We start from the raw sequence: 18,730 nt of genomic DNA on the forward strand, positions 1-18,730 counted from the left end.
CTTATTTCAGACCCTTGGGAGAGTTCCCTAGTTTTTAGCGCACTGACATGTAACAGTATATTTTGTCAAATAATCACTCACTTACTCTGAAGTAATGACTTTTTCCTTCCTATCAGGAATCACTGGAGAGGCAGTTAAAACATCCAAAGTGCCTTATTGTGGATTTTAGCAATCCTGAGGTAAATAAACACTTTGCAGGTTTGAGAGAGGCAGCAGAATCAGAGATGAGAATTAGCGAGTGATTATAAAGTTAAAATGGAATAACCATGTAGCTATCTTGCTGTCAGGCCTTATAATGTGAGTATAATAAAGGTTATACTCACATATCTAAAGTTGACTTCTGAGGATTAAAAATATGAATTTGTATCATAGAAAAAAATGTTAAAGTAATAGGGAAAAGTTTCACTTTTATAATGATTTGCCAACTTTGATAATTATAAAACGATTTCAATAACTTGTACAAAGATGATCTTATTAAAAGATTTTCTGAATCGTACCATTTTATATAATACATATTTCTTACCAAAAAAGCCTTGAGTATGTATTCTATTTTTTTTTTAAATGGATGTAATTTTGTACCAGTAAATGTGATAAGGAAGGAACTAACAATTTCCAAATTTGTAAATTTTAATAAGGAAAGGGATTAAATCATTTACCTTCATGGCCTTGAGGTTAAGTCATTTAACTTCTAACCTTCAGGTTTCTTATTTGTTAAATAGAGTTAATAACAGTATTAAGCTAATGTGTTTATTGTGATGGTTAAATAATGTTTTAAAAGTATTTAGCCCAGTGCCTGGGACATACAAGCACTCAGTAAATGTTGGCCAATTTTTAATGTTCTCAATAGGCACCTTTAGAGATTCACACAGCTATGCTTGCCTTGGACCAGTTTCAGGAGAAATACAGTCGCAAGCCAAATGTTGGGTAATGTTTTAAGTTTAAAAATAAGTATTTTCCTTTTTATAAAAGTAGTAGTTCAGAAATTATAATTTAAAAAGTAACTATGCCCTTTGTAATTACAATACCAATAGATATACCAAGCTGTGCAAACATTTATTATGACTTTCTGGTCCTTTTCCTGGTGGGAGTGGAGAAATTGGTTTATAAAAGTGGAATCATACTAAATGTGAATTTTTCCACTTTGAAGCCTTTAAAAATTAAAGCGTCTTCAAACAAAAAAAATTCTGAGAATTACTGAATTATTAACCCATAGTAATTTTTTTTTTAACTTTATACCCTGTTAAGTCAGAGTACTGTTGCAGAAGGTTTTTGCTTTTTATATTTGGGATTAAATCTTGGGATTGGGTGTTGTGGCTCACGCCTGTGATCCCCGGACTTTGGGAGGCTGAAGCGGGTGGATCACTTGAGGCCAGGAGTTCAAGACCAGCCTGGCCAACATGGCAAAACCCTGTCTCTGCTAAAAATACAGAAATTACCAGGCGTGGTGGTGCATGCCGGTAATCCCAGCTCCTTGGGAGGCTGAGGCACAAGAATTGCTTGAACCAGGAGGCAGAGGGTGCAGTGAGCCAAGATTGCACCACTGCACTCCAGCCTGGGTGACAGTGAGACTGTCTCAAAAAAAAAAAAAAAACTAAACTAATTTATATACTGATATAAGTGTGATTTTGAAGTAATGTATTTATAAGCCAATCATCTTTAAATCAGTAAAACATTTTGTGCTACCTGTTGGCAAAAATCCCACATTCTTTTATATATTTCCTAAATTTTAGTTTTGAGTATGTCCTACTGTTTATGGCAGTTGAGAAAATTAAAGTTAGGGTGTTCTGTTTTGAGTTGTAGATGCCAACAAGATTCAGAAGAACTGTTGAAACTAGCAACATCTATAAGTGAAACCTTGGAAGAGAAGGTGATTGTTGAAATTTATGGCTGTCCGAATATTTGTTTGTTAATACATAAGTGTTCTGTATATTAGTATTCTCTTATCCTTCACATCCAGCTTTGCTACTCTGTGGCATTAGACAACTTTTTTCAGTTTGTTCTGTTTTAATTTATAAATCTATAAAATAGAGTTAACCTACCTTCATAGGGTTATTGTGAACATTAAATAATTTAATTTTGTAAAGTACTTAGAAATGCCATGTGACATATAGTAATTAATATTTGCTGCTATTTTTTTAACTGTTACTATTATTCTTTATTATTCTGTTATGATTTACTTGATTTGTTAACCCACTTAAACATATATGTTAGCTTTCTTATATAAGTCACCTGTTTTATATATTATACATTCATATCTCTTTATCACATTTTGCACATCAGATTTAGATTTAAACATGTCACCTAGAAAATGGTTTTTTTGTGTGTGTTATGATGCCAGTGCCTGCTCATCAACAGTTTTATTTAAGCAGCTATAAACATGGTGATGTTTGTGCAATTATTTGAAGATTCTATTATTTTTGTTCTTATTTTATAAAAATGAGAGGGAACTGTATTAGTCCATTCTCACACTGCTATGAAGAAATCCTGAGGCGGGTTATTTGTAAAGGAAAGAGGTTTAATTGACTCACAGTTCCTCATGGTTGGGGAGGCCTCAGGAAACTTACAATCATGGCAGGAGACAAAGGAGAAGCAGGCACCTCTTCACAGGGTGGCAGGACAGTGTGAGTACAAGCAGGGGAACTGCCAGGTTCTTACAAAACCATCAGATCTCATGAGACTCACTCACTGTCACTCACTGATTACCTCCACGTGGTCCTGCCCTTGACATGTGGGAATTATGGGGATAACAATTCAAGATGAGATTTTGGGTGGGGACACAGCCAAAATGTATCATTTCATCCCTGGTCCCCCCTGAATCTCATGTACTCATGTTTCAAAACACAGTCACACCTTTCCAACAGTCCCCCAAAGTCTTAGCTCATTCCAGCATTAATCCAGAAGTCCAAGTCCAAAGTCTTATCTGAGCAAGGCAAGTCCCTTCCATCTATGAGCCTGTAAAATCAGAAGCAAGTTAGTTACTTCCTAGATACAGTGAGGGTACAGACATTAGATAAATGCTTCCATTCCAAATGGGAGAAATTGGACAAAACAAAGGGACTTCAGGCCCCATGCACTATAAAATCCCATAGGGCAATCATTAAATCTTAAGGTTCCAAAATGATCTTCTTTGACTCCATGTCTCACATCCAGGTCACGCTGATGCAAGAGGTGGGTTCCCATGGTCTTGGGCAGCTTCACCCTGTGGCTATGCAAGGTACAGCCCCCCTTCTGACTGCTTTCATGAGTTGGCATTGAGTGTTGCAGCTTTTCCAGATTCATGGTCCAAGCTTTTGTTGGATCTACCATTCCAGGATCTGGAGGACTGTGGCACTCTTCTCACAGCTCTACTAGGCAGTGCCAATGGGGACTCTCTGTGGGGGCTCCAACCCCACATTATCCTTCTGCACTGCCTTAGCAAGAGGTTCTCCATGAGGGCCCCACCCCTGCAGTAAACTTCTACCTGGACATCCAGGTGTTTTCATACATCCTCTAAAATCTAGGCAGAGGTTCCCAAATCTCGCTTGACTTCTGTGCACCCACAGCCCAACACCATGTGTAAGCCACCAAGGCTTAGGGCTTGTCCCCTCTGAAGCAACAGCCTGAGCTGTACATTGGCCCCTTTTAGCCACAGCTGGGACACAGGGCACCATGTCCTGAGACTGCACAAAGTAGCAAGGCCCTGGGCCCACCCCACAAAACCATTTTTTCCTATTAGGCCTCCAGGTCTGTGATGGGAGCAGCTTCTTTGAAGACCTCTGACATTCCCTGGAGACATTTTCCCATTGTCTTGGCAATTAACATTTGGCTGCTTGTTATTTATGGAAATTTCTGCAGCTGACTTGAATTTCTCCTCAGAAAATGGATTTTTCTTTTCTATTGTATCATCAGGCTGCAAATTTTCCAAACTTTTATGCTCTGCTTCTCTTTTAAACATAAATTCCAATTCCAAACCATCTTTTTGTGAATGCATAAAACTTAATGCTTTTAAGAGCACCCAAGTCACCCCTTGAACGCTTTGCTGCTTAGACATTTCTCTGCCAGATACCCTAAATCATCTCTCTCAAGTTCAACTTTCCACAGATCTCTAGGGCAGGGGCAAAATGCCACCAGTCTCTTTACTAAAGCATAATAAGAGTCACCTTTATTCTAGTCCCAACAGGTTCCTCATCTCCATCTGAGACCGCCTCAGGCTGGACTTCATTGTCCATATCACTATCAGCATTTTGGTCAAAACTGATAAGTTCCAAACTTTCCCACATCTTCCTTTCTTACGAGCCCTCCAAACTGTTCCAAACTCTGCGTTTTCCAGTTCCAAAGTCACTTCCACACTTTTGGGTATCTTTATCGCAGCACCCCACTCTCTACAGTACCAATTTACTGTATTATATTAGTCTGTTCTCACACTGCATATGCTATATAAAATATATATATTTTATATATTCCTATATAAAATACCCAAAACTGGGTAATTTGTATAGGAAAGAGGTAATTGACTCAGTTTCACATGACTGGGGAGGCCTCAGGAAACTATACCATCATGGCAGAAGGCACAGGAGAAGCAGGCAGCTTCTTCACAGGGTGGCAAGACAGAGTGAGTGCAAGCAGGGGATCTACCAGATGCTTATAAAACTCAGATCTCGTGAAACTCACTATCATCAGAACAGCATGGGAGAACCACCCCCACCATCCAGTTACCTCCACCTGGTCCCACCTTGACATGTGGTGATTATGGGGATTACAATTCAAGATGAGATTTTGGGTGGTGACACAGCCAAACCATCTCAGGAAGTGAGAGTCTTAACATCAGTGGTAAAAGCTTTAATATCATATGTTCTATAATTACACAAAGAAAGAAATAATAAATGTACTGAAAACAGTGACTCACTAGCCATAATGAAAGACCTTTTATTGCATATATAGTGCTTTGAGAAAATAAAATGTATGAAAAGCTAGAAATAGATTGTAGAAGTCTGTGATTAAACAGAAGAATGTGATTAGGGATTTATCAAGTTTATTGATGGGAAATTTACATAAAGTACATTTTTCACTCTTTTTGGGTGTGTAGTTATAAAAAATTTTGTACACAATCAATTCAGATGTACGCAATTAATTCAAAGTGTACAGTAATGGGTCCACCACCACAATCAAAATGTAAACCATTCCGTAATGCAAAAAAGTTCCCTCATGCCTCTTTATAATTACCTCCCTAGCCCATAACCAAACCTTAGCATCCACTATAGATTTTTTCTTTTCCAGAATGTCATATAAATGGAATCATATAGTATGTGTAGTCTTTTGAGTCTGGTTTCTATCACTAAATATAATTAACTTGAGTTTTATCCATTTTGTTACATGTTCATTTCATTTTTTTTAACTTTTAAGTTTAGGGTTACATGTACAAGTTTCTTATATAGGTAAATTTGCATCATGGGGGTTTGTCATACATATTATTTCATCACCCAAGTATTAAGCCTAGTACCTGTTAGTCATTTCCACCCCCTCTTCCCACCCTCCAGTAGGCCCCAGTGCGTGTTGTTCCCCTCAGTGTATCCATGTGTTCTCATCATTTAGCTTCCACTTCTAGGTGAGAACACGTGGTATTTGGTTTTCTGTTTCATTGTGTAGATGTACTACAATTTGTTTTTACATCACTTGATGGAAGATATGGGCTGTTTCCAGTCTGAGCAATTATGAATACAGTTATTACAAATACTTGCATATAGATTTTGATGTGGACATATATCTTTGTTTCTCTTATATACCTACCCTACCTACTTGGTTCCAAGTTTGCTATAGTGAATAGTGCCACAATAAACATACGTGTGCATTTGTCTTTATAGTAGCATGATTTATAATCCTTTGGGTGTATACCCAGTAATGGCATTCCTGGGTCAAATGGTATTTCTAGTTCTAGATCCTTGAGGAATTGCCACACTATCTTCCACAATGGTTTAACTGATTTACACTCCCACCAACAGTGTAAAAGCATTCCGTTTCTCCACATCCTCTCCAGCATCTGTAGTTTCCTTTTTAATGATCGCCATTCTAACTGGCATGAGATGGTATCTCATTGTGGTTTTGATTTGCATTTCTCTGATGACCAGTGATGATGAGCATTTTTGCATGTGTTTGGTGGCTGAATAAATGTCTTCTTTTGAGAAGTGTCTATTCATATCCTTTGCCCACTTTTTGATGGGGTTGTTTGTTTTTTGTTTTCTTTTTTTTTTTTTTTTCTTTTTTTTGTAAATTCGTTTAAGTTCTTTGTAGATTCTGGATATTAGCCCTTTGTCAGATGGGTAGATTGCAGAAATTTTCTCCCATTCTGTAGGTTGCTGTTCACTCTGATGATAGTTTCTTTTGCTGTGCAGAAGCTCTTTAGTTTAATTAGATCCCATTTGTCTATTTTGGCTTTTGTTGCCATTGCTTTTGGTGTTTTAGTCATGAAGTCTTTGTCCATGCCTAAGTCCTGAATGGTATTGCCTAGGTTTTCTTCTAGGGTTTTTATGGTTTTAGATCTTACATTTAATTCTTTAATCCATTTTGAGTTAATTTTTGTATAAGGTGTAAGGAAGGGATCCAGTTTCAGCTTTCTACATATGGCTAATCCCAGCACCATTTATTAAATAGGGAATCCTTTCCCCATTTCTTGTTTTTGTTAGGTTTCTCAAAGATCAGATGGTTGTAGATGTGTGGTGTTATTTCTGAGGCCTCTGTTCTGTTCCATTGGTCTCTATGTCTGTTCTGGTACCAGTACCATGCTGTTTTGGTTACTGTAGGCTTGAAGTATAATTTGAAGTCAGATAGTATGATGCTTCCAGCTTTGTTCTTTTTGCTTCGGATTGTCTTGGCTATGCAGACTCTTTTGTGGTTCCATATGAACTTTAAAGTAGTTTTTTTCCAATTCTGTGAAGAAAGTCATTGGTAGCTTGATGGGGATGGCATTGAATCTGTAAATTACCTTGGGCAGTATGGGTGTTTTAATGATATTGATTCTTCCTATCCATGAGCATGGAATGTTCTTCCATTTGTTTGTGTCCTCTTTTATTTCATTGAGCAGTGGGTTGTACTTCTCCTTGAAGAGGTCCTTCACATTTCTTGTAAGTTGGATTCCTAGGTATTTTATTCTCTTTGTAGCAATTGTGAATGAAAGTTCACTCACGATTTGGCTATCTCTGTCTATAATTGGTGTATAGGAATGCTTGTGATTTTTGCACATTGATTTTGTATCCTGAGACTTTGCTGAAGTTGCTTATCAGCTTAAGGAGATTTTGGGCTGAGATGTTGGGGTTTTCTAAATATACAGTCAGGTCATCTGCAAACAGAGACAATTTGACTTCCTCTTTTCCTAATTGAATACCCTTTATTTCTTTCTCTTGCCTGATTGCCCTGGCCAGAACTTCCAACACTATGTTGAATAGGAGTGGTGAGAGAGGGCATCGTTGTCTTGTACCAGTTTTCCAAGGGAATGCTTCCAGTTTTTGCCCATTCAGTATGATATTGGCTGTGGGTTTGTCATAAATAGCTCTTATTATTTTGAGATAACATTCCATCAATACCTAGTTCATTGAGAGTTTTTAGCATGAAAGGCTGTTGAATTTTTTGAAGGCCTTTTCTGCACCTATTGAGATAATCGTGTGGTTTTTGTCGTTGGTTCTGTTTATGTGATAGATTACATTTATTGATTTGCGTATGTTGAACCAGCCTTGCATCCCAGGGCTGAAGCCGAGTTGATGATGTTGGATAAGCTTTTTGATGTGCTGCTGGATTCAGTTTGCCAGTATTTTATTTTTACATCAATGTTCACCAGGGATATTGGCCTAAGATTCCCTTTTTTTGATGTATCTCTGCCAGGCTTTGGTATCAGGGGATGCTGGCCTCATAAAATGAGTTAGGGAGGATTCCCTCTTTTTCTGTTCATTGGAATACTTTCAGAAGGAATGGTACCGGCTCCTCCTTGTACCTCTGGTAGAATTCGGCTTTGAATCCGTCTGGTCCTGGACTCTTTTTGGTTGGTAGGCTATTAATTATTGCCCCAATTTCAGAACCTGTTATTGTTCTATTCAGAGATTCAACTTTTTGCTGGTTTAGTCTTGGGAGGGTGTATGTGTCCAGGAGTTTATCCGTTTCTTGTAGATTTTCTAGTTTATTTGCATAGAGGGGCTTATAGTATTCTCTGATGGTAGTTTGTGTTTCTGTGGGATTGATGGTGATATCCCCTTTATCATTTTTTACTGCATCTATTTGATTCTTCTCTCTTTTCTTCTTTATTAGTCTTGCTAGCAGTCTATCAATTTTGTTGATCTTTTCAAAACACCAGCTCCTGAATTCATTGATTTTTTTGAAGGGTTTTTTGTGTCTCTATCTCCTTCAGTTCTCCTCTGATCTTAGTTGTTTCTTGCCTTCTGCTAGCTTTTGCATTTGTTTGCTGTTGCTTCTCTAGTTCTTTTAATTGTGATGTTAAGGTGTCGATTTTAGATCTTTCCTGCTTTCTCTTGTGGGCATTTAGTGCTATAAATTTCCCTCTACACACTGCTTTGAATGTGTCCCAGAGATTCTGGTATGTTGTGTCTTTGTTCTCATTGGTTTCAAAGAACATCTTTATTTCTGCCTTCATTTCATTGTTTACCCAGTAGTCATTGAGGAGCAGGTTGTTCAGTTTCCATGTAGTTGTGCGGTTTTGAGTGAGTTTCTTAATCCTGAGTTCTAATTTGATTGCACTGTAGTCTGAGAGCAGTTTGTTGTGATTTCTGTTCTTTTACATTTGCTGAGGAGTGTTTTACTTCCAAGTATTTGGTCAGTTTTAGAATAAGTGCGATGTAGTGCTGAGAAGAATGTATATTTTGTTGATTTGGGGTGGAGAGTTTGTAGATGTCTATTAGGTCCACTTGGTGCAGAGCTGAGTTCAAGTCCTGGATATCCTTGTCAACCTTCTGTCTTGTTGCTCTGCCTAATGTTGACAGTGGAGTGTTAAAGTCTCCCATTATTATTGTGTGGGAGTCTAAGTCTTTGTAGGTCTCTAAGGACTTGCTTTATGAATCTGGGTGCACCTGTATTGGGTGCATATATATTTAGGATAGTTAGCTCTTCTTGTTGAATTGATCCCTTTACCATAATGTAATGGCCTTCTTTGTCTCTTTTGATCTTTGTTGGTTTAAAGTCTGTTTTATCAGAGACTAGGATTGCAACCCTTGCTCTTTTTTTTTTTTTCTTTCCATTTGCTTGGTAGATCTTCCTCCATCCCTTTATTTTGAGACTATGGGCCTCTTTGCACGTGAGATGGGTCTCGTGAATACAGCACACTGATGGGTCTTGACTCTTTATCCAATTTGCCAGTCTGTGTCTTTTAATTGGGGTATTTAGCCCATTTACATTTAAGGTTAATATTGTTATATGTGAATTTGATCCAATCATTATGATGTTAGCTGGTTTTTTTGCCCGTTAATTGATGCAATTTCTTCATAGCATCAATGGTCTTTTCCATTTGGCATGTTTTTGTAGTGGCTAGTACCAGTTATTCCTTTCCATGTTTGTGCTTCCTTCAAGAGCTCTTGTAAGGCAGGTCTGGTGGTGACAAAATCTCTCAGTATTTGCTTGTCTGTAAAGGATTTTATTTCTCCTTCACTTATGAAGCTTAGTTTGGCTGGATGTGAAATTCTGGGATGAAAATTCTTTTCTTTAACAATGTTGAATATTGGCCCCCACTCTCTTCTGGCATGGAGGGTTTCTGCCGAGGGATCCGCTGTTAGTCTGATGGACTTCCCTTTGTGGGTAACCCAATCTCTCTCTCTGGCTGCCTTTAACATTTTTTCCTTCATTTTATCCTTGGTGAATCTGACAATTATGTGTCTTGGGGTTGCTCTTCTCGAGGAGTGTCTTTGTGTTGTTCTCTGTATTTCCTGAATTTGAATGTTGGCCTGCCTTGCTAGATTGGGGAAGTTCTTCTGGATAATATCCTGAAGAGTGTTTTCTAAGTTGGTTCCATTCTCCCTGTCACTTTTAGTTACACCAGTCAAACGCAGATTTGGTCTTTTCACATAGCCCCATATTTCTTGGAGGCTTTGTTCATTTCTTTTTACTCTTTTTTCTCTAATCTTGTCTTCTTGCTGTATTTTATTAATCTGATCTTCAATCACTGATATCCTTTCTTCCATTTGATCGAATCAGCTATTGAAGCTTGTGCATGCATCGTGAAGTTCTCGTGCTGTGGTTTTCAGCTCCATCAGGTCATTTAAGGTCTTCTCTACACTGTTTATTCTAGTTAGCAATTCTTCTAACCCTTTTTCAAGGTTTTTAGCTTCCTTGCAATGGGTTAGAACATGCTCCTTCAGCTCGGAGAAGTTTGTTATTACCAACCTTCTGAAGCCTACTTCTGTCAGCTCATCAAAGTCATTCTCCATCCAGTTTTGTTCCATTGCTGGCGAGGATCTCCAATCCTTTGGAGGAGAAGAGGCAGTCTGGTTTTTGGAATTTTTGGCTTTTCTGCTCTGGTTTCTCCCCATCTTTGTATTTTTACCTACCTTTGGTCTTTGATGTTGGTGACCTACAGATGGTGTTTTGGTGTGGATGTCCTTTTTGTTGATGTTGATGCTATTCCTTTCTGTTTGTTAGTTTTCCTTCTAACAGTCAGGACCCTCAACTGCAGGTCTGTTGGAGTTTGCTGGAGGTCCACTCCAGACCCTGTTTGCCTGGGTATCACCAGCGGAGGCTGCAGAACAGCAAATATTGCCGAACAGCAAATATTGCTGCCTGATCCTTCCTCTGGAAGCTTCGTCCCAGAGGGGCACCCACTTGTATGAGGTGTCTGTCGGCCCCTACTGGGAGGTGTTTCCCAGTCAGTCTACATGGAGGTCAGAGACCCACTTGAGGAGGCAGTCTGTCTGTTCTCAGAGCTTGAACGCCGTGCTACGAGAACCACTGCTCTCTTCAGTGCTGTCAGACAAGGACATTTAAGTCTGCAGAAGTTGTCTGCTGCCTTTTGTTTAGCTAAGCCCTGCCCACAGAGGTTGAGTTTATAGAGGCAGTAGGCCTTGCTGAGCTGGGGTGGGCTCCACTCAGTTCAAGCTTACCAGCTGCTTTGTTTACCTACTCAAGCCTCAGCAATGGCGGACACCTGTACCCCCGCCAGGCTGCAGCCTCGCAGGTGGATCTCAGACTGCTGCGCTAGCAGTGAGCAAGGCTCCGTGGGCGTGGGATCCACCAAGCCAGGCACAGGAGAGAATCTCCTGGTCTGCCGGTTGCTAAGATGGTGAGAAAAGTGCAGTATTTGGGCAGAAGTGTACCGTTTTTCCAAGGATAGTCTGTCATGGCTTCCCTTGGCTAGGAAAGGGAAATCCCCTGACCCCTTGTGCTTCCTGGGTGAGGTGACATACCGCCCTGCTTCGGCTCACCCTCCATGGGCTGCACCCACTGTCCAACCAGTTCCAGTGGGATGAACCAGATACCTCAGTTGGAAATGCTGAAATCACCTGTCTTCTGCATCGATCTCGCTGGGAGCTGCAGACGAGCTGTTCCTATTCGGCCATCTTGGAGGACCAAGACCATGTTTAATTTTATAAGAAACTGCCAAACTGTTTTGCAAAGTAGCTGTACCGTTTTGCATTCTCACCAGAAGTGTATGAGAATTTCAGTTGTGCTGCATCTTCCTTACACTCTGTTGTCTGTTTATATGATTTTAAACATTTTTATGTGTGTGGTAGTATCTCATTTTGGTTTTCATTTTCATATCACTGGCCATGAATTTGAATATCTTTTAATATGCTTATTTGCCATTCATATGTCTTCTTTAATAAACTGTCTTTTGAAATCTTTGCCTGTTTTTAAAATAGCTTTTAATTATTGGTTGAGAGGGTTTTTATATGTCTTTATATATTTGGATATGAGTTCTTTATCAGATACATGTTTTACAATAGTCTCTGAAATTCAATTTATCAAATCACAAAAAATACTTTTTGTGGTTTGTGCTTTTTTGTCTTAAGAGCTTTTTTAACACAGGGTCAAAAAGCTGTTTTCTTCTAGACAATTTATGTTTTTGTAATTTTATAAGTTCATTTTTGCATATGGTGCAAAGTATTGATAAAGACATGATCATACAAAGTACAGATCAGTGTACATGACTTTACACTAATTTTATGCACTCTTTTGTAGTTTTATGAGTTTGTCTTTATATACTGCACAAAGTATAGATGAAAGTTAATTTTTTTATGTATGAATGTCCAGCTATTCTAGCCCATTTGTTGAAAAGGCTATTCTTTATTGAAATGTCATGGCATTTTTGTCAGCAGTTTTTTTTACCATATATATGTAGGTCTATTTCTGTACTCTATTGTCTTCATGTTGTTTCTGTCCTTTTGCCAGCTCCATCCTGTCTTGCTTATTGTGGCTTTTATATTAAGTCTTGAAGTCAGGTTTAGTCTGTTTCTCAAAAAGAGCTCAGAATTATGGTATTCCCTGAGTTTTTATATGTTTCATATTTTTTCTGTAGCTTTCATACTTGTAAGCTTGGCTAGATGTAAAATTCTGGGCTCTTACTTTGTTCACTGGTATCTTGCTTTATATTTTACTGTTGAAAAATAAGATGCCAGCCAAATTTTCATACTCTTAGAAGTAATCTGGTCTTTTTGCTTTAAGGCCCTATGTGTTTAATCTTCGTCTTCATCTAATAGTTTTACCAGGTTATATCTCAGAGTTGATTATTCAGTAAAGTTTCTTACGTACACCATAAGCCCATTTTGATATTCAGAGTCAAATGTTGTTTAAGTATTTCTTTTCTTTTCTGGAAGGGTAGAATGGATCATTTCTGTTCTTAGTTTTTAAATTCCTGATTCAAGGTTTTTTGTGTTGTTTTTTCCCCCTACGTTGCCAAGTGCTTGTTAAGAATATATAATTCACTTAAATATCCTCTGACTTTTGGTTAGTTGTGGGGGTGTGGATTTTCAGTAGCTGAAATGTTTTGATTCTGGTTTTCTGTTTTCTTCTTACATTAGCTTTGTAAAGTAGAATGCTTTTTGTGCTTACTTTTTGGACAGGGTAAGGGTTTTAGGTGCTTTTTAGATTCCTACTTTTGTAGTATTCTCTTCTCTTAGGATACTGAAAAGGAGCATCTAATGGATGACCTTTTTGTGGTGGAGAGGTATTGGTGTGTTTTGTAGGTCTCTTTGATTTTTACCAAACTCTTAACATCTCTCTCTTTAGCTTTCTCTCTCAAAGAATGTCTCCCCTCTTTTGTTTACATCTTTCTCTCCCAAGATGACATTCTTTGACAGCTGATATCTGCCACCAGTTTTATACCTCTCATCAATATTTTCTGCACTTAGTGTGGGTCTTTCTTTTTCTTAGGACTGTGTTTTGTTACCATAAGGCCTTTCACTCTCTTCTGTGATCTCTTCGTATTTTCTGCTCTCTGTCCGAGATTGTAGCAATGTGAAATCCAGAGAGAGTGCTGATGGAGTTTGCAATGTGTCTTTCTACTTACAAGTAATTTGAAATTTATAATATTCTGTTTTCTAGTAATACTGAAGCCCTGTCACTGTTTTATTTCTCTTCTTGTGATTATGCATATGTTTTGGAGATTATTTGGGGAAATTTAGCTATAGGCTGCCGTCTTTATCCTATGGTAACCAAAAATTCCCAAAATTTAGATGTTTGTTTACTAAAAAATAAGGAATCCTGGGAGGTTGCATAACCTAATGCTGAGAATAAACCTACAAAGTTGGACTTTTTCGGTCCAGATCCTGGCTTCCCCATTTACTAGCTATAAAATCTTGAATAAGTTACTTAATTTTTCAATGTTTCAGTTTTCTTACTTGTATAATAGAAATTATATTTATAAGGATTATTTTGAAGGTTGTGTAAGGACTTAATAGATAACCTGGCATGGTAAGTACCCACTTATACTGTTATTATCATTCTCCTCATTGTTTTTAATATTATCACCACCAACAATATCTGCATTCAAAAATTGCAGAATTTAAATCGTAATTGATCTTGGTTGAGGCTAGTGCTCAATAGTTGTAAATAATGCGATATAGAAAGTTGAAATGGAGGGGTGGAATAGTAAGTAGTAACCATTTTGTGTCACAAATATTTTTGAGAGTGTAATAAAAACTCTTCTCTGTCCTCTCCTCTGTGTACAAGAACTCTTCTTTTACATAGGATTTCAAAAGATTAATTAGGCAAACTTGAAGTTTAGTGATAAAATTAAGATTACTAATGTTTAAAGAATAGGAAGAGAAAGAAAACAGGGCTCGTGAAAAGATCTTTGTCACATATAAGAAATTGCTGAAATAATAGATCTAAAATTCAGTTTTCCAATATTTCCTTTAAAATGTTCTGTTTTGAGATACATAACTTTTAAGTGTAATTGAAAACATTATCTCTAAGTGTATTGTGTTATTATTCATTGCAGTTTTTATTTACAACTTTCAACACAAACTGATAGCTTATCATTTTTAAGATCATTTTATTTTCCTTTATCATAGTTCAGGGTTTTTTCATAGTAGTTTTCATTAACAAACTTTTTAAATTAAAAAAAAATCTGTTTATTTGTAAATATGTCTGACTGGCATCACAGAACTGTTCTTTGACAAAAACTATAAATGGTAGATATTCGAGTTAATTATAAATGATGCCCTAGAGTGACATATAGAGTCCAAAGACAAAAATGGGCAGATACTAGTAAAGGGAGACACTACTTAAGGTAACACGCAAATGGGTCTGTTATCATGAAATTGGGACATTTTTAGAGATATTTAGTAGGGGAACTGAATAGCTTTTTTAGAAGTTAAGTTCTAATTCTCACATTTAGTCATTGGAATTTTAAGTGTACTGTGTAAATGCTGTTAATGTTATTGTCTTTTATGGCTTTTGTTTTAGCCTGATGTAAATGCTGACATTGTGCATTGGCTCTCTTGGACTGCCCAAGGCTTTTTATCTCCACTTGCTGCAGCAGTAGGAGGTGTTGCCAGCCAAGAAGTATTGAAAGCTGTAACAGGAAAATTTTCTCCTTTGTGCCAGTGGGTTAGTTCTGAGTTTTTAAAGTTGAATTCTTTACTCATGAAATGGAATGTGTTACATATTATAATGTAGTATTAATATATTAGAAAAGCGACCTTAAAATACTTTTTGATGCATGAAAGAGATGCAAGCAGTATGCCTCCAACACTTGATTCTATGATTGAAATTAACAGGGTGATATTTTAGGGCTATTGAGATATAACCCAAAGCTGCCTTCTCAAATATATTTCCCTTAGTTGTGATAGTAAGGGAATGAATGTTCTATCCTTCTAGGTAATTGTTCTCCAGTACCATAAGCTTAGCATTCTTGGGCTCTCAGGACTCTTGAATTTGTTCCATGGAATCTTTTACTATCATGAACGTTCAGGTTCCCTTTCTAGGTATAAACTTACAAAAGTGGAAAACATGGGAGTGGTACAGGTTTTAGAGTTACATGGGGTATGAACATCACAAGATGGAATAAAAATCCCCATTTCTTTTGCCAGCAGGAATAATTGGCACAAGGTGTGAAAGGATACTGCCTCCGGGCCCTCTCTCTGTTGAAACACCATAAACATTTTGAATATACCATTTATCTTTTTTTTTTTAATTATTTTTTTTTTTTTTTTTTTTGAGACAGAGTCTCATACTGTTACCCAGGCTGGAGTGCAATGGCGCGATCTCAGCTCACTGCAACCTCTGTCTGCTGGGTTCACGCAATTCTCCTGCCTCAGCATCCCAAGTAGCTGGGGTTACAGACGCAGACCACCACACTTGGCTAACTTTTTGTGTTTTTAGTAGAGATGGGATTTCATTATGTTGGCCAGACTGGTCTCAAACTCCTGACTTCGTGATCCACCCGCCTCGGCCTCCCAAAGTGCTGGGATTACAGGCGTGAGCCACTGCGCCCGGCTCATTTTTTTATATTTTAAAAGGTACTTACATAATGCTATTTTTGCTGCTGAATTATTTATTTCAACACAGAATACAAGTACATTAGTAAAAATCTGGTTTAAAGATAACCGTTAAGGCAGGCGCAGTGGCTCATGCCTGTAATCCTAGCACTTTGAGCAGCCGAGGCGGGCAGATCACGAGGTCAGGAGATCAAGACCATCCTGGCTAACATGGTGAAACCCCTCCTGTACTAAAAATACAAAAAATTAGCCAGGCATGGTGGCACGCCCCTGTAGTCCCAGCTACTTGGGAGGCTGAGGCAGGAGAATCGCTTGAACCTGGGAGGCGGAGGTTGTAGTGAGCCGAGATTGTGCCACTGCACTCCAGCCTAGGCGACAGAGTGAGACACTGTCTCAAAAAAGAAAAAAATGAGAAATAATAAAAATTAATTGTTAATATAGATTCTGTGTTATAAAATAAATAACCATTTGTTCATGTTCAAATTTAGCCACACAAGTTACTTAAATGAAAATAAGAGTAAGACTCAGTTCTTTTCTTCATTAACTTAAATTAATTATTTTTGGTATTTTTAAAAATGCTGAAATTTTGGTTTCCTAGATTATTTTCCTATAGTGTGTGAAATTATAGATGACATACACATACACATAGTATGTATAATTATAGATTATATATCCAAGCTGAAAAATAAATACAGAGTAGGTACTTTCTTTTCAAAAAGTTATCAAATTATGACTGGGCGCAGTGGCTCATGCCTGTAATACCAGCACTTTGGGAGGCCGAAGTAGGCAGATCACCTGAGGTCGGGAGTTCAAGACCAGCCTAGCCAACATGGTGAAACCCCATGTCTACTAAAAATACAAAAAAATTAGCCGGGCATGGTGGCACGCACCTATAGTCTTGGCTACTCGGGAGGCTGAATCACTTGAACTCAGGAGGCAGAGATCACACCACTGCACTCCAGCCTGGGCAACAGAAAGACTGTGTCTCAAAAAATCAAAAACAAAAAACAAAAAGTAATCAAGTTGCTTATTCAAATGTAGCTGAAATTGAATGGGGGCTTCTAAAGCTTTTGTGTAGTTATGAAAAATAGATTTGGAGGTGAAATTTCCTTTGGTTTAAAATTAGGATACATCATGTTTGTGATGGCTACGTGACATGAATCAAATTATATCTGTCAACAGTTCCTTCAGGCTTTACCATTATTTTAATGAGAGATATAGAAATGTATATTATATATTTTTAATTATATTTTTAAATATTTTACTCTGAATTGCCTTATTTTATCATTTTTTTCCTTCATGACTATTAAATAACTATAAAGGAGCTTCTTTTTATAGTAATTTGTTTTATACATAATAATTGTGTTTTTAATCTTCTACTTTAAGTTATATCTTGAAGCAGCAGATATTGTTGAATCACTAGGCAAACCTGAATGTGAAGAATTTCTCCCACGGTAATAATGAAATTTCTCTTGCTTTTACTAACAGGCAAATAGATTTTAAAAGTTTTGTCTAAACATACCTTTGTTTTATGTGTCTTTTCTCCCAAATCACTTTTGTAGTTGTTTTTTCTCTACTTAGGAATCATTTTAAGTGTTGTAATAATGTCATATCTCTTTACTACTTGATAAATAGTGAATGCAAAGTTTTAAATTGTATGCCATTGGAATGGTTAGCATTTAAAATACCATAATGACGTTAGATGGAAAAAAACTGCTATCTGCAGTCTTTATTTAAGGTAATTCTTCACCTTTTTGGGTCATAAATCTTTTTGAGAATGAAAAGTTTAGAATTATTCTCCCTAAAATACACATAACCCAAATTTCTGCCTTTGATTTAAGTGGGTTATCAGCTTCAAAGCCCATCCATAGATTCCTCTAAGAACTTTCCTTAAAAATCTCTGGCTTAGGAAAATTTTTTTTCTAGATAAACCAAAGTCACCTTCACTTAAGTCATTTGTATTTAGACTATTAAGCCAAGTGGAAAAAGGAAAAATGGATTTCTTTGTGGAGGCTTTTCTTTTTCAATTAAGATTGGTTAGGGGAAACTTTTAAAGAATATTTCCTTTTAAAGTACAACATTAAATTGGTATTAATGACAGTGAAACTAATTTTAATGTTTTTTATTTCTGCTTTTTGGTATATGTTATTTTTTTCAGAGGAGATAGATATGATGCCTTAAGAGCTTGCATTGGAGACACTTTGTGTCAGAAACTGCAAAATTTAAACATCTTCTTAGTAAGTATCAATAATCATGGGAATAGTATGTTCAAACTGCTATCTTATATCAACTTAATTCATTAAAACAAATTTGAGTCTAAGTGTGTAGAGTACAGGTGAGTAGTTGTAATAACCGAGACCTTGCGGCCTATAAAGCTGAAATTGTTTACTGTCTGACCCTTTACAGAAAAAGTTTTCCATCCTCTGGTCTAATTAATATCTTTAAAGTAAAAGTATGAGTATGATAATTTCAAAAATTAAATTCTAGAAATATGTTTGAAAATTGGTGGGTTTTTAATTTTTTTTCTCACTAAATGAAGGAATATAGAAGTGTATTCTGTATTTCTTTTTTTTTTTTTTTTTGAGACAAAGTCTCGCTCTGTCACTCAGGCTGGAATGCAGTGGCATGATCTCGGCTCACTGCAACCTCTGCCTCTGGTTCAAGTGATTCTCTTGCCTCAGCCTCCCGAGTAGCTGGGACTACAGGGGCGTGCCACCACGCCCAGGTAATTTTTGTATTTTCAATAGAGACGGAGTTTCACCATATTGGCTAGGCTGGTCTCGAAATCCTGACCTCATGATCCACTCTCCTCAGCTTCCCAAAGT

The 18,730-nt window shown here is 37.3% G+C and overlaps 1 protein-coding gene across 1 annotated transcript in view; it reads left to right on the top strand.

Moving 5' to 3' along the window:
* UBA6 (ubiquitin like modifier activating enzyme 6) overlaps positions 1-18,730 on the top strand; it is an 85,297-nt gene that overhangs the window by 37,267 nt on the left and 29,300 nt on the right. Inside the window, exons 11-16 of the mRNA XM_004038734.5 lie at positions 117-179; positions 848-924; positions 1,801-1,867; positions 14,872-15,015; positions 17,292-17,359; positions 18,064-18,142. Of these exons, the coding sequence (XP_004038782.4) occupies positions 117-179; positions 848-924; positions 1,801-1,867; positions 14,872-15,015; positions 17,292-17,359; positions 18,064-18,142 (498 nt within the window). The remainder of the gene's footprint in view (positions 1-116; positions 180-847; positions 925-1,800; positions 1,868-14,871; positions 15,016-17,291; positions 17,360-18,063; positions 18,143-18,730) is intronic.

The sequence above is a fragment of the Gorilla gorilla genome, chromosome 3 (genome assembly GCF_029281585.2).
Source record: "Gorilla gorilla gorilla isolate KB3781 chromosome 3, NHGRI_mGorGor1-v2.1_pri, whole genome shotgun sequence".
NCBI classification, from domain to species: domain Eukaryota; kingdom Metazoa; phylum Chordata; class Mammalia; order Primates; family Hominidae; genus Gorilla; species Gorilla gorilla.